General features: G+C 44.1%; 1 protein-coding gene across 1 annotated transcript in view; it reads right to left on the bottom strand.

Annotated features, from left to right (window-relative positions):
- LOC121864463 overlaps window positions 1-16,981 on the bottom strand; it is a gene marked incomplete at its 5' end in the record, with an annotated part of 87,907 nt that extends 70,926 nt beyond the window's left edge. Inside the window, 1 exon segment of the mRNA XM_042363484.1 lies at window positions 16,911-16,981. Coding sequence (XP_042219418.1) covers window positions 16,911-16,974 — 64 coding nt within the window.
- Window positions 16,982-17,264: the final 283 nt, after the last annotated feature.

Raw genomic sequence — 17,264 nt, forward strand, 5'->3', positions numbered from 1 at the left:
AGGTGTCTGGTGTCTGGGTCTGGTGTCAGGTGTGTCTGGTGTCTGGTGTCTGGTGTCAGGTGTCAGGTGTCTGGTGTCTGGTGTCTGGTGTCTGGTGTCAGGTGTCTGGTGTCAGGTGTCAGGCGTCAGGCGTCAGGTGTCAGGCGTCAGGTGTCTGGTGTCAGGTGTCTGGTGTCAGGTGTCAGGTGTCGAGGGAAATTGGACTGTACAAATGTTCTTAGTCTTACTTGATGAATGATGTTAAAATATGATGTATTAGTTGATCACATAAGTTGAAATGATATGAATGAATGAATGAATGAATGAACGAATGAATGAATGAATGAATGAACGAATGAATGAATGAATGAATGAATGAATGAATAAATAAATGAATGAATGAATGAATGAATGAATAAATAAATAAATGAATGAATGAATGAATGAATGAATGAAAAAATGAATGAATGAACGAATGAATGAATGAATGAATGAATACTATATGATAAGTATGTATAAAAAAAATTTAAATCATTCATTATTAAACTATAAATCAATTAAAAACTGTGTGTATGTATGTATGTGCGTGTGTGTGTGTGTCCTGGAGGTCATGGCTCACACACATGATGATAATACTCGCCTTCAGGACCTGACCACACGCTACCATCACAATAGATCAAGCCACTGAGCATTATACCTCCACCCACTGAGCATTATACCTCCACCCACTGAGCATTATACCTCCACCCACTGAGCATTATACCTCCACCCACTGAGCATTATACCTCCACCCACTGAGCATTATACCTCTACCCACTGAGCGTCATACCTCCACCCACTGAGCATTATACCTCCACCCACTGAGCATTATACCTCCACCCACTGAGCATTATACCTCCACCCACTGAGCATCATACCTCCACCCACTGAGCATTATACCTCCACCCACTGAACATTATACCTCCACCCACTGAGCATCATACCTCCACCCACTGAGCATCATACCTCCACCCACTGAGCATTATACCTCCACCCACTGAGCATTATACCTCCACCCATTAAACACATTGACTTAACCCTCTGAGTAAAGTGACTTAATCCCCTGAGATAAAAAATAATAATAATACCTCTTAACATACCATGACCTCCCCTGAGTAAGATGGCATTGTGCTCAGGGGATTAAGTCATCGTGGTCAAGAGGGTTGAGCCAGGGAGGAGAACTATAAACTTGTAAGTGATCCAACGTGACGGGTTGTTCCTCCACAAAACATAGGTTATTTGCAGGAATAAATTAACTCATGTACAGCAATTAGCGAGAGTAATTTACTTGGTAATAACACGAACAACCTTAAAAATTAACGCTTGTTTTCAGTCATATATACAACCATGTTTGGATAATTCATTTTAATGTTGTAGTAAGTTTGGATAGAATTAACCCTTTCTATTATTAGGGTAGCCAAGATTTCTCCACAAGCTGCGTTAGTGCCGGGTTGGCCGTACTTCCTGTAGCATGAAGTAAAATAACACAACTGAAAAAATCCCTCACGTGAAAAAAAAAAATATGTACAGTCAGTTAGGATAGGCGATTATTAGGTTGACTAACTGTACTTAAAAATTACCCCCTGACTGACTGTATATCAACGAAGATAATTAACTTTACACACCTGTTTGCTTACCCACAGTTAGCGGTGCAATATGTCATGTCTGTTTGTTTTCATTGTTATATGTAAGATATTCACTAAACGTTCATTGTGTGTATATAAGTTGTACATCTTTACATACACACACACGCCACCCCCTCCACCCACCCAGCCACCCCCTCCACCCACCCAGCCACCCCCTCCACCCACCCAGCCACCCACTACTGAACCCGACCAAACCACTTAACGCTCTTGACACTCGGCCACATACTAACACACGTTAAGTCACTATTACGAGGGAATATTCGGGGCTATTGAACGCTGGGCTTTATAAGTTGTGTATTGTATAAACTAGGAGTTTGTGAATAGTGGTTCTCTGTATCACAAACAACTCTCCACTGCTCTTGTTTCTCACATGTTTATTATATAGTATACATAATTACTGGTATATCAAGTTCTCTCTCTCTCTCTCTCTCTCTCTCTCTCTCTCTCTCTCTCACACTAACCTCGGGTAAGCTGTCGACTAACTGTACTTGATCCCTCTCAAAAACATTAAGTAATTTACTACAATAGGTGTACAGTAATTCTCTTGTAGTCTAATCTCCCCACACTTCTCCCTATACGCTTCATTATCTCCCCCTCTTAATCTCCCAGGGAAATATCTGTCTCCCTATCTCTCTATATTTATTTACGATATTTTCTTCTCTATTGCATATTTTTTTATAAGTCCATCGAGCCATTGTCAAGTAAATTCAACCCATCTCATCATCAGTCTTGGGATAAAACCTAAATGGCTCGTTGTGAAATATTTTCCTGTTAATAGACGTAAAGATTGTACCTAACTCACTCACTTAAACTACGATACATTCTCAAAACAACTCGTAAGTCACAAAGGCGAATCAACAAAGGTTCCATCAATGCTCACGTTATAGATAAGGTGAAAACTTATATACAGTAAAAACATGACAATAAAAACTAAAATTTAAATTGTCTCGAGTCAAATTTTCGTCTCCAAAGTTAAATGAAAAACAAAATCTAACAAGAATTTTTACACATCTACAGTCCTATCAGTAAACAGCTTAGCGTCACCCTTTAAAAATTTGTCCGTAATATAAATTGGTATAGTAGGTTGGTGGTCATAAAACTGCCTAATAAAGAGACAGTAATTAAGAGAGAAGCAAGTTATGTGAGGTTGCCGAGGCAGTATATTGTAGCGGAGACGAAAATTGTAACTTTATAACTGTCTTATCGTTGTGCTCCCTGTAGTAAACAACTTGGCTTGGGTGAGGAGGAGATGGTGGCAGGCTATCGTCCTGCTGTGTCTCTCACTTTACTTACGTCAGAGTTGTATGTATGTATGTATGTATGTATGTATGTATGTATGTATGTATGTATGTGTATTTAAAATTTGATCAACTAGTAAGGAACTGTTTGGTATATTCATCAACACTATTAGACAAAATCCATCAATCAAAAACATTTACTTAATAACTTTGTGCAGATATTTCGTATTTTTTACATATTTATTATATCAAACTTTAATAAGTCATCTAACAGGATGTAAAGGTGTAGTAGCCGAGAGAATAGAGCACTGTTTACTGTCCTGGTTCGATTTTGGGGACACCTTAGTCCATCCTGTCGCAAATGGGTGTCTAACTTTGTAAGTCGGGGAAGTTATGGAGGTGGAGTGCATTGGTGGCAGGGCTGTCTCCGTGTGTACCTAGTGTGTTATACATACATACATACGGACATACATACATACATACATACATACATACATACGGACATCCATCCAGCCATTAGGTAAAGTAAAGCATCAGTCAGTTTAACACAGCTAAAATTTCTTCATCTCTCAACAGGCCGACACAATACACTCGTAACAGCACAAACATTTTAATATATAATATCAAACTAATGCCACACCAACTTTTAAATGTCAATATAATAATTCCAGTAATAACTCTTAACACCTGTGGCATTTAAAAGTGATCATCATCGAAACGTTACAAATTCTCAACTAGTGTCACTAACGGTAACTCATGTGATGTGTATGTAACGTAACTAATATACTGTAACTAACCTTTTCAAACCGTGATACAAAATGAACGTCTCTCGCTGTTATCAGTCCTCGAACTGTAACTTCAAGGAGGACAGACATGTGGCTTAGCTTCGAGGACGGGTCTTATGGCTTAGCTTCGAGGACGGGTCTTATGGCTTAGCTTCGAGGACGGGTCTTATGGCTTAGCTTTGAGGAGGACAGACATGTGGCTTGTACTGAAAACCCCGAAAATATTACCGTAACCATCAAGTGACAGAAATCGATACAGTGTAAAGAACGGCCTCGGGAGATGACGGGGAGGGGGAGAAGAGGATGGTAGGGGAGTGGGAAGAGAGGATAATAAAGAGGTAGAAGAGAGAGAAAATCAAAAGAGTATAGGGTGAAAAGAGAATGATAGGGAGAGGGGAGAATGAAGAGGGATAGAGAGAAAATCAAAAGAGTGTAGGGGAGGAGAAAAGATAGGGAGAGGGCATGAGGTGGAACGTTTAACGGAGAGGGAATAGGTGCAATTTAATTAAACAAAAACTGTGATGAAGGAGGGTGGACGGAGGAGATGGTGATAAAGACAGGAGACAGGAATAGAAGGTGGGGTGAGTAGACGGTGGAAGAGGTGGAGTAGTGGATAAGTGGTGGGAAAGGTGGAGGAGGAGGAGTGATGGAAGGGGGTGGAATGGGGTAGGCGGGAGGAAATGGGATGAGGTATGCAGGAAGGGGAGTGGAATGGGGTAAAGGGAAGGAATGGGATGAGGTATGCAGGAAGGGGAGTGGAATGGGGTAAAGGGAAGGAATATAAGAGCTAAATTGATGACCATCGTCCACATGAGGTAATTGCCGAGTTTAATCCACGTCTCTGTGTTTTCTTGCAAGGTTCTGCAATATTGCTACATAATTCAGAGTACTTAATCTTGCAAGACAGTTAAATCTGCCAGCTTCGTTTTGGCATCTGGTGTCTGGTGTTTAAAAGCGGCAAGACCCGACATCCCTCAACATGTTTTTTTAAGCTGATAATGAGAACTGAATAGGTAGAGGAAGCTTATCTCTCTCTCTCTCTCTCTCTCTCTCTCTCTCTCTCTCTCTCTCTCTCTCTCTTTAACGTTACTGTCCCCAGGTTTCTGCCAGCACGTTAAGAACCAGGTAAAGGCTTTTACTGTGTTACCGACCAACAAATTTGATTCAGAGTTTTTCCATAAAGCAAATGGGAGATTTTTTGACGATTATTTCACTTTGCATTTGTGGCCTGAAGCAGCGACCATTACTCTCTCTCTCTCTCTCTCTCTCTCTCTCTCTCTCACTTTAACTCTCGCGTCGCCAGCCAAGGGGAGGGGGGGAGGGGAGTGAGAGGGGAGTGAGGGGGGGTGTTACAGTGTTCTATGAGGGTAACTACTTAACTACTTCCTCTTGTTCTGATTTTGTTCTGATTTTGTTCTTCTGTTCTCTTGTCTTCTTTCATTTTTTTTCATTTTGGATGGATCTTGTTCTTGTTCTTTTTGTTATTGTTATTGTTCTTCTTCTTTGTGTTCTTCTTTATCTTCTACACACATATACTCAAAGATGATAAAAGGAAAGATAGAAAAACAGAAGTAAATATTAAGATAGACTGAAACACTAACAGAGGAAACTTAACACAATATTGCCTGAACTTCTCTGACGCACACACACACACGCACACACACACACACACAACACAATATTGCCTGAACTTCTCTGACGCACACACACACACGCACACACACACACACACACACACACATACACACACACACACACACACACACAGTACTCCTACACACACACACACACACACCGTGAGAGCCACAAAAACTGGATAATTCACAGCTACACGCTCCTGCCCAAGTAGACACACACCTGTAATCTGTACACGTCTGCCCGTAACCAACCAAATTTTACAGGTTGGTTCAGTAACATACGCTGACTCTGGCCGCTATGTCCCACCTCAATGATCGTGTTTATTACTCTTGTTCACACAGCTAAGGTGGGTCGTGAGGGAGCATGTGTAGGAGGGTGAGGGAGCATGTGTAGGAGAGTGAGGGAGCATGCTTAGGAGGGTGAGGGAGCATGTGTAGGAGGGTGAGGGAGCATGTTTAGGCGTTAGGGAGCATGTTTAGGAGGGTGAGGGAGCATGCTTAGGAGGGTGAGGAAGCATGTGTAGGAGGGTGGGAGCGTGTGTAGGAGTGAGGGAGCAAGTGTAGGAGGGTAAGGGAGCATATGTGTATAGGAATAAGGGAGCATGTGTAGGAGGGTGAGGGAGCATATGTGTATAGGAATGAGGGAGCATGTGTAGGAGTGAGTGTATAGGTAGTTTAGAGGCGCTATAAGACGGAGAGATCAATTTGCACTGTTTGGTTGAGAGTGATGCTGTGGGCGGGTCGTTGGTCAAGGGGCAGAGATGACCTCCATAGTTACTCGTTGCTTCTGTCTTGTGTGTGTTGAAGTGATCAGTTTTATGATCAAACAATCAGCAGTAAAATCAACTTTCAATGGACGAGCATTATAAAATTTGGTCCTCACTCATGTGTATTGTGACGTGTTGACTTAATCACTCTCTCAACCAGGTCGTCCCCACACGCCTCCACTAACCTCAGCCTGACGTAAACTTTGTGAGCTTAATATAATATCTCTTGTAATCTGTAGTGATGTCCTCTAAACTGTCGACACACTTATACTTGTGAGAGCACCACTTCCACACACCGAGTCATCTATCAACATAGGTACTCAAGCTGGAGGCGTGTGAGCATAGTCTTTGGTGAGTCAGATCAGAGTCAACCCCTCAGGGCGTCTGTTTCCTGTACAGAGAAAATCAAAGGCATCGTTTTGTGCATAGTACAACTGTGGTCGGTGGTGGTGAGGCATAGTCAGGCTGTTGATACCGGTGAGGCATAGCTTGGCAATAGATAGCGAAGGTGGGGCATAGTTTAGCTGTGGAAGATAAGGATACAACACGACTCCGACGCCACTTGATAAGCTTTAGTCTGACAACCTGAGACAAATGCAAAACTTCGCCCCATCGCTTGCATCTTTCCCACGTAAATTCCGCCTCCGAATTTCATCTGTTCCAGCTGCCAGGTAGCCATCTGTGTTACCAGCTGATCTGCGTCACGGGTGCAGGAGTTGGTGGGTGAGGGTGCAGCCGTGAAGGTGGCGCTGGCGGCAGCTGGTGCGGGTCGTTGGTAAGAACATTCCGCAAGATTGGCCCAGAAGCCGTCCCGTGGCACCCAGGCCGACTCTCTCTTCACTCTTTCTCTCTCTCTTTCTACCCAATGTTTTACTGTATTGGTTGAGCCAGACAAGGTAACATACGAGTGTGTCTATAGGGTGGGTCGTTTCTTTAAAATTAATTGTGTTTGGCGCTACTCTCCTGCAGGACATCTGTCTCCTGCCTGCAGGTCAATAGGACCACAGTTCTAATTAGCCCCAACCTAACCTAACCTGTCAAAAGCCAACCTCACCTAACCTAACCTAATGTAATCTTGTCAAGCTAACTTAATCTACCTCAACATGTTTGTCTTTTAAATACCCTCAGCTGACCTAACTTATCCAGATTTAACATAAACCATAATCAACTAAGTATAAATAATTTAACCTTACTTAACTTATCCCAGTCCTCACCTAACCTAAACTAATTGAAAATAACCAAAGATAATTTATCTTTAGCTAACCTAACCGAAGGTACCTTAACCTAATTTAATATAACCTAACCTCTTCATCATATTAAGTAACCAGTGTTCATGGGCCCTTGCCAAGCTTCACTCAACTTGCAAGGATTGAGGTCCAGTCCTAATGAGCCCCGTCCTAATAGGTCCCAACCTGACCTAATCTCACTAAGCACCTACACCCACTTGGGCTACATCTTCTGCCCTCAAATAAATTAACACAAGAAATAGGTTTTTAGTTAAGGGTGTGGTAGAGGCCTGGAGGAGGAGCACCACACGTTGTTGTTGTGGTGTGAGCTGCTTCAACTACCTGGGTTATTAATCACCAGTGTCACATCCTTGTCTCCGGCACAACCAATAAAAAATTGTAATAGATTATCTGAAAATATGTTAGCAGAGGGGCGTATCACCAGGCCACTCTGAGGATCGTCTTCCTCCTGAGTTCACAGAGTGTTGGTGTTGCCCAGCAGCGAGTGGCGAGGCGTGTGGCGGGCGGCAGGTGGTGTGACTGTTGAAAGCCCACACTGTACACTTCTTCAAGTTGTCACCTTTTGCCGTAAAGTTTTCTAAAAGAGGCATTTATTTTTATATGTTAAACGTTGGTGATAGTTTACATATGACTTAAATAACTACATATATATTATACACCTCTTCAGTCATCTTAAAACATGACAAGAAATATTCCAGAATGAATTTATCTAAATACTCCACACGGAGGACCTCATCTGTCCAATCAAAATCCTTGCCATGTGTACAGGTAACAAGTTTATTCTATGTTGCAACCTCAGGGTGTGTCATAGTAGAATATTCTCTGACCGGCCACAACACAACATAACGCTTCTGCTTAACACTGCAGAGTCGTAACCAAACACACTAAAATGGTAATCGTGAAATTTTTAAGAACCTCTTGCTCCTTGGGTAGGGGTCTGGGGTCTGGGGAAACATCCAGGTACAACTGGCTCCTGTCTGCAGTCTTAAAAGCCAAAAAAGCAAGAATGATATCCTAATGTTATTAATTGTGATGAGTCATTGCACAGGAGAGAGAACAAACTCAAGCGAGGTAAATAAACGTCACCTCTGGACACAGTTGTTGAAGTGAGAGTGAAACACAACACAGTAGTAGGTCAGGTTAAGTGAGCTGACCACAACATTTGCAGCAGGAGGATGGCTCTCCTTGTTATCCAAAAATAGAGCAGTGATTGACTCCCTGTTAAACAGCGTCTGCCGCCCCTGACCATGAATCACAATACTTTTTATCCTGAAAAATTCCAACAAGCCTAATGTAAATTACATGTGGAATAAAATAAAACAAAACCTACTATACATCCTCCCTCTGTACACCCACACCCTGTGTCCCTACACTGTGTCCTCCACACCCTGTGTCCCCACAACCACACAACCCTGTGTCCCCAAACACCCATCACCAACCCTGTGTCCCCACACCCACACACCCCTGTCCCTCCACACCCCACACCCCTGTGTCCCCACACCCACACACCCTGTGTCCCCACACCCACACACCCCCCCATCCCCACACCCACACCCCTGTGTCCCCACACCCACACACCCCTGTGTCCCCACACCACACACCCCTGTGTCCCCACACCCACACACCCCAGCCTCCACACCCACACACCCCTGTGTCCCCACACCCACACAACTGTGTCCCCACACCCACACACCTGTGTCCCCCACCCACACACCCTGTGCCCCACACCCACACACACCCTGTGTCCCACACCACACACCCTGTGTCCCCACACCCAAAACAACCTGTGTCCCCACACCCAACAACAAAAACAAACCACACACCAAACCACACCCACACACCCCTGTGTCCCCACACCCACACACCCCTGTGTCCTCACACCCACACACACCCCTGTGTCCCTACACCCACACACACCCTGTGTCCCCACACCCACACACCCTGTGTCCCTACACCCACACACCCCTGTGTCCCTACACCCACACACCCTCTGTGTCCCCTACACCCACACACCCCTGTGTCCCCACACCCACACACCCTGTGTCCCCACACCCACACACCCTGTGTCCCCACACCCACACACCCTGTGTCCCCACACCACACACACCTGTGTCCCCACACCCACACAACCTGTGTCCCCAAACACCCACACCCCTGTGTCCCCACACCCACACACCCTGTCCCCACACCCACACACCCCTGTGTCCCCACACCCACACACCCTGTGTCCCTACACCCACACACCCTGTGTCCCCACACCCACACACCCCTGTGTCCCACACCCACACACCCTGTGTCCCCACACCCACACACCCTGTGTCCCTACACCCACACCCTGTGTCCCTACACCCACACACACCCTGTGTCCCCACACCCACACCCCCTGTGTCCCACACCCACACACCCCTGTGTCCCCACACCCACACACCCCTGTGTCCCTACACCCACACACCCCTGTGTCCCCACACCCACACACCCTGTGTCCCCAACACCCATACCAACCCTGTGTCCCCACACCCACACACCCTGTGTCCCTCACACCCACACACACCCTGTGTCCCCACAACCCACACACCCTGTGTCCCCACACCCACACACCCCTGTGTCCCCACACCCACACACCCCTGTGTCCCCACACCCACACACCCCTGTGTCCCCACACCCACACACCCTGTGTCCCCACACCCACACCCCTGTGTCCCCACACACACCCTGTGTCCCCACACCCACACACCCCTGTGTCCCCACACCCACACACCCCTGTGTCCCCACACCCACACACCCTGTGTCCCCACACCCACACACCCCTGTGTCCCCACACCCACACCCAACCCTACACCCACACAACCTGTGTCCCCACACCCACACACCTGTGTCCCCACACCCACACCCCTGTGTCCCCACACCCACACACCCCTGTGTCCCCACACCCACACACCCTGTGTCCCCACACACACACCCCTGTGTCCCACACCCACACAACTCTGTGTCCCCACACCCACACACCCCTGTGTCCCCACACCCACCCCCAGTCCCCACACCCACACACCCCTGTGTCCCCACACCCACACACCTGTGTCCCCACACCCACACACACCCCTGTGCCTCCCCACACCCACACACCCCTGTGTCCCCACACCCACACACCCCTGTGTCCCCACACCCACACACCCTGTGTCCCCACACCCACACACCCTGTGTCCCCACACCCACACACCCGTGTCCCCACACCCACACACCCTGTGTCCCCACACCCAAACACCTGTGTCCCTACACCCACACACCCTGTGTCCCCACACCCACACACCCTGTGTCCCTACACTCACACACCCTGTGTCCCCACACCCACACACCCTGTGTCCCCACACCCACACACCCTTCGTCCACACACTCACACACCCTGTGTCCCCACACCCACACACCCTGTGTCCCTACACTCACACACCCTGTGTCCCCACACCCACACACCCTGTGTCCCCACACCCACACACCCTTCGTCCACACACTCACACAGTACCCCCCTCACTCAGTCTCTCACACACAGACAGACCGTGAGACACCTCTAAGATAAGAAGAGTAAAAGTAATCATCTTGAGTCACTCTGAATCAGCTCGTAATTTGATGTATTTCTTAGGGAATTAGTAGAGAGAGAGTGGCAGGTAATGTGATTAGCTGAGGGTCCCCGCACTGAGTCCTGGGCTGTTGACTTAACGTGTTCAGTTGAGATGTTGTTATAATCACGTGTGTCTGTGTTCACGGTCTGGGCTGTGTGACACTACATACCGACAATGTACATAATATATTAGTGCAGTTTCAGACAAAATTCCCTCGAAACTTTTACTAACATCTGGCATCAACTTGTGGTTCATATATGTGTGTTCAGTTTATTTCTGGAGAATGGAAGTTCAGTGAATATAACGTTAATCCTCTCTTACTTACTCGACCCAAAGGTAATGTCAGGTAGTGTCAAGTGTCGAGAGAATTTGTCAGCTAGTGTAACATGTTATTTTTATATAATTATGTTTATATCATTAACCTTCTCGTATTAACTTTCTCTTTATCTTATCAAACTAAATAATTAACGTTGCCTACATTGTACTGTTCGTCTCATATGAAGATTCGCTTTCTTATCCTCATTCTCTAAGTTACAATCATGTTCAGTTGGGGAAGTAAGGGCGATCGAGTACAGTGTCTTGCCTATCGAAGACTTACTGTCCATTGTACTGTGTCTAAATTGTTCCTTACGGCCGGAGAGTCACGCCTTAGGGACCCATTCTCACACGAGGTATAAACTAACCTCCTGGCCAAGCGTTCCTGCCATGATATTAGGAATTCTTGTCATTTATTCCATGGATGTTAAAGATTATTCCCACCAGAGTATGATGCTGTTAACACTCTACTGAACCTCTCGAATATTTCATTACTGTTAACTGTGTCATGTAAGCTGCACACAAACAGAGAGAGAAAGAGAGAGAGAGAGAGAGAGAGAGAGAGAGAGAGAGAGAGACCCTCATTCCTCAAGTCTCGCATCTCGCTACAAGCATCTTAAATTTGTTTTCCTTTTCTATAGTGAGAAAAATACACAAGTTCACTGTCTCAACCCCTCACGGTCTCTTCCTCCTGTGGCGCGTTTGACATTTGCCGTTTCCTTTTCCCCCCGACTGACTGCTGCTTCCCTCCTGCCTCTGTGCTTGTGAATATTGCAGGTCCTGACGCTCACTACTGGAAATTATTAATTTTCCTCGCGGGAAATGACGTGCTTTCTGTGTATACAAATTCTGAATTTGTGTGTGTGTGTATTTATGTTATGTTGGTAAATGTATACATGTGTGTGTGTGTGTGTGTGTGTGTGTGTGTGTGTGTGTGTGTGTCTGTCAGCCAGTACAGACAGCAGCTGGTCGGCACCCACTAAAACACTTCAACAACAGCGTCGGCCTGAAGAAGAAGAATGACCCCAGGGAGGACGATTTTTCTCACTAAAATCAAATAAAAGGGAAGAATGATCCCTGGCAGGTGCAGAATGCCTCTCAAGACTCAAGAGTTTTGCGGGGGTCTCGTGAGGGCGTGTGCGGGCGTGCGGGAGCTCTGATCACTCTACTGTGAACCACCAGCAATGAATGTGTTTGACAGGGATAAACACGCACGTCCTGCTGACAAAATCCTGGGCCTATCGCTTGTCATCTATTACGACGATAAAGAAAGAATTTATATTTCATTATGTGATTTATAATGACGTCAGTATAAATTGCCATGAAAAAAAAATGGTAGAAAATAGGAAAGAGGAATTTTGTTTTAGAAATCTCGTTTTTTTCTTAGATTTTTTCGAGCATAAAAAGCTTTTGACCTTTGACTGATGGAGCGAAGAGCCGTGCAGCTTAAGTGGTCGGAAAATAACTCACGGGAGCGATTATCAGAGTTTCCTCCTGCCACAGCACACACACACACACACACACACACAGCTGTATTACCTGAATCATAAAATCACAAATCGCGTTCACTAAAAATCGTGTTTTTAATGGCTTCGGTCAGCGGCAAGAAAACTCGCGCGAGCCAATCTGTCCTCCCCTGGGTGTGGCTCCAGGAGTCACGCCACCCAGGAAGGCGACACATGACGTCCAGAGATCACCCCCCACCCTCTCCTCCATTGGTAATAAAACGTCAACAAACTAAGCGCATTAGACAGAGATAATCCAATTGATATTATCGACCGTAGAAAATAAACAAACTAACGGCTGCCTCTCAATCAGTTAACAAATCCTTCAAATAAACAAAAAGAATCTATTGATAAAAAAATATATATTGGTGGGTTGTTTTGATGACACTGAGTGAGGAAATATTGTTGGTGTTAGTAATGTTATGAGTCAACTGAAGAGAAGAAGTGTGTTAAAGATCCGGTACAGTGGATGTGGGTTAGTTGTGGGCATGGGTTAAGATGTTGGTGTGGGCTAGTTGCTGGCATGAGTTAAGTTGTTGTTGTGGGTATGGGTTAAGTTGTTGGTGTGGGCATGGGTTAAGTTGTTGGTGTGGGAATGGGTTAAGTTGTTGTTGGCGCTAGGGGTAACAATACTAATAATTACGAGACAAAGAAGAGGCAGACAGACAGACAGACAGACAGACAGACAGACAAACAGACAGACAGACAGACAGAGGTGGGAAGGGTGTTGGTGAATATACCAGCATTAACAAGGTCAATAGTGTGTGTTGGAGACTGCGGTGCGGTTGAGCTGTTTTACCTTGCAAAATAACACACTGAATACAGGTTTAAAGCGACTGCACGCATACACTCCCACATGACGCTCCTGTGTGTGTGTGTGTTCCTTCGTATTTTCGTGTGTGCATGTAAGGGTGTATGTGTGTGTGCATGCATATATGTGTGTGTGTGTGCATGTATGTTTGCATGGTATGTATGTTTAGTTAATTAGTTATTCAACATAGGGAAGTGGCACATTCGGGTGATATTAGAGTATATTGGCCATGAAGAATTATGACCCATATCTACTGTGGATGTTAGGATGTTTTAATTGGGGATTGAACAAGTTCACTGATGTTACGGGTTAAAAGCCGAGTAAATGTTCAAAGAGACTAATTATTGAAAAGTGATGGTGTTTGTTCATCACTACATAAGGCTTAAGGTAGGTATATAATTAATGCCTGAATCTGTATTTAAATCAGTGAATAAAGTTTCCAGATATCACATTTTGTTGTGTTGACAAACTCGCAGTTTGTAACCAGAATTAAACTGTGTGGAAGAGGTAAGCTTCCGGTGCTGTGTTCTCTGCCTCTCAACCCAGACAGAGGAATGTTGCTCAGTGCACAATGCTCTTCATTCTGAATATATATTTGTTAGTTAACTTGAGACACTGTCACCGCCGCCTCCACACCAGCGATATATATCACATATAACACGACGCGTTTCTACATTATATAATTATCTAATGTTTCTTACTTTGACATACTAATATTTGCTTAATACTGATTACTTTGAATTAAATCCTTCAGCATATATATATATAGATCATATATGGTATAGGATTAATTTATAAGACATAGCTGCTGCTGCTTACCTCTATTTAAAGATATATTCTGAGATAGTGTGTTGGCATCGCATGTTTTCTCCTCTACCTTGAGAAATGAAAACAAGCGACATGCAAATTACACGTTATAATGGACGAATGACTGGATAATAATACTCCAAAGGTCACTGGCTGTTGACCTTTTGAGGAAGTAAAGGGTAGATTATCGTCCTTAAAGGGTTAAACCATCATTGTTAAGGGGTTAAACCATCATTATTCAAGAGTTAAACCGCCGTTTTTAAAGGGTTAAACCATCGTCCTTAAAAGTTTAAGTTTATATTTAAATAACAAAATACAAATCCGTAATCTATTCTCCAACTCTGTTATGTTTGGCTTTCTTAACTGTGTGTAGACTCAATTATGCCTCCCCCAGGCGTGTATGTGCGTGCGCGTGTGTGTACGTGTGTGTGTGTGGAGACCCCAGGTCTCCACACATCACCTGGGTGGGGGGGCCCAGGTCTCCACACATCACCTGGGGTGGAGAGGCACAGTAGAGTATATTACGTGATAATAGTCATCGTGATTCGTATTATTTAAGAATCGTTATAAGTTTTCATAAGTTATAACAAGTTCAATTATATATAACACATGAGATTGAATAAATTACGAAACTTTAGATCCAAGATATAAAGTTTTAGTAGAGTAAAAATTGCGTATGAAATATAAGTACTTTCAACTTAGGCATATTTTATTTTTTTTAAGGTGAATTGCTGCCGTTTATCCTCTCAAAGTTCCAGGAAATTATGTTGAAAATCTTTATCACTTCAAGGAAAAGTAATAGTTAGAAAAGTATTCATAGACTTTCAAAAGGATATTAGCAAACATTTATACTGTTGAGTCAGATGGTTTCTAAAACAATACTCACCGTAAAAAAGTGATTTGATATGTTTTTGACTATTAGAAAAATCGACTTATTTTTTCTCACGGTATAAGATTTTTTTTTGTTCTATAACATGTTATTGTATAAAGTGTTTGTTTTGGTTCTCATATATATAGAAAAGTTTGTATGCTCTCTCTCTCTCTCTCTCTCTCTCTCTCTCTCTCTCTCTCTCTCTCTCTCTTTACATATCTGTCCACCTACTTATCTGTCTATCTTTTTCTCTCTTCCTATCTCCCTGTCTATCTACCTACCGCACCAGTCTGTCTTTTAATTTCTCTTCCTCTCTCACATATCCCTTTTTCATCTCTTTCTGTCTCTTTTTTTTTAAACAAAATTCTCGGTATTTCTCTCACTCACAGTTTCCCCAGTTAGTTTTTTTTTCTCCTATTCTTTCTCTTTCTCTCCTGAAATTCTCGCTATATCTGGTTCTCATATTTCACCTGGGTATCTCTCTCTCTATGGCGTGTAATCTCAAGCAGAAATACTTTACACCCACCTCCTCTTATTCAACACTATATTTGATGGTGGTCTGCCAGATAAAAATATTAAAAATTTCTCGACCCACAAAGAATTCTCTCTGGCGCGATGAAACCTTGGTTGTAACACACACACACACACACACACACACACACACACACACACACACACACACACACACACACACACACACACGTACGTATTATGAAAGAAACTGTAAAACTCTAAAATGAGAGAACGAGAGAGCGACTCGGTAATTATTGTGCACGACATGATATCAAGAATTTTACTGTGCTTACCTTGTTAACTGACCACGGGGCACCCTGCAGTCTACTGAGTATCATTATTGACCACAAGTATTCTTGATGCTCTCCTGCCTTGCTCGATAACGTGTGTGTGTGTGTGTGTGTGTGTGTGTGTGTGTGTGTGTGTTGATTACCACCTTCCTGGGGTGAGATACGGGACTAGCCATTGCACATTCTCGCCCCTAAACTGGTTGATAATGACACCGGCAGCAGCTCCATAAAAGGACGGCAATTGTCATCGATTATCGCTATTTATAGATGACGGCTTTACCAAGGTGTTGTAAGATGATCCTTTACGAGGGAGAGCGAAGCAGGTGGGCGTTGAACTCTACTTGTTTCATTGTTACACAGTTTAATTGTTATTAATTTAATAACTATTGAACCGTCGGGCTTTTTATTTGCCGTTGAAATATAATAAAGGAAATTTTTTTATCTCCATCAGGGTACAGAAGATTGCCAAAGGATCGTAGGATAAATATTCTCTCTACGATCCCTTGAACACCGTAGACCCTGACGATAGCTTTCTGTTGGTCCAGCGTTGTAAACAATAGACCGAAGTAAAAGCGTTTGTCAACCGTAAGAGCAGAGGATAAAGTTGATTATGAACACACCGATGACAATATTTAACGATACTTATTCAACCTTTGGGTCTTTTGGGGTTATCAATGACGCCTGACCCATAGTCGTCAGTTCAGTAGGAAGTAATATTACACAAGAAGGAACAGAAACTAAAATTCAATAAACTGTTGAAGATTATAAAGAAAATTCGTTGCTTCCATACCAGAGAACAGTAGAGCTGAGTGCAGTACGATAACCAAAATATTAACGCTGCCTTACCTGCCAGAAGTAGGAGTAACAGCAGCTGGAGGCGATGTAGACCAAGTGTCTGGAACATCGACATTTTTGCCCTGGAAGAGACAAAGAGTTTGGGTCATTCATTATCTCAGAGTGAAAGACTTCAAGTCCTTCAAAAGTCAGTACCAACAGACAAAAGGTTTTATGGGTCTCATCAACACATCTCGAGGGTCTTCCTTCACCAGTTAAAAATCACTTCCTTCATAATGACTCCAAGCAGGAAAAATACGTGTGTGTGTGTGGGTGGGTGTGTGTGTGTGTGTGTCTGTCTGTCTGTCTGTCTGTCTGTCTGTCTGTCTGTCTGTGTGTGTGTGTGTGTGTGTCTGTCTGTCTGTC

Source organism: Homarus americanus, unplaced genomic scaffold, assembly GCF_018991925.1.
Source record: "Homarus americanus isolate GMGI-L3 unplaced genomic scaffold, GMGI_Hamer_2.0 scaffold5201, whole genome shotgun sequence".
In the NCBI taxonomy this organism is placed as follows: Eukaryota; Metazoa; Arthropoda; class Malacostraca; order Decapoda; family Nephropidae; genus Homarus; species Homarus americanus.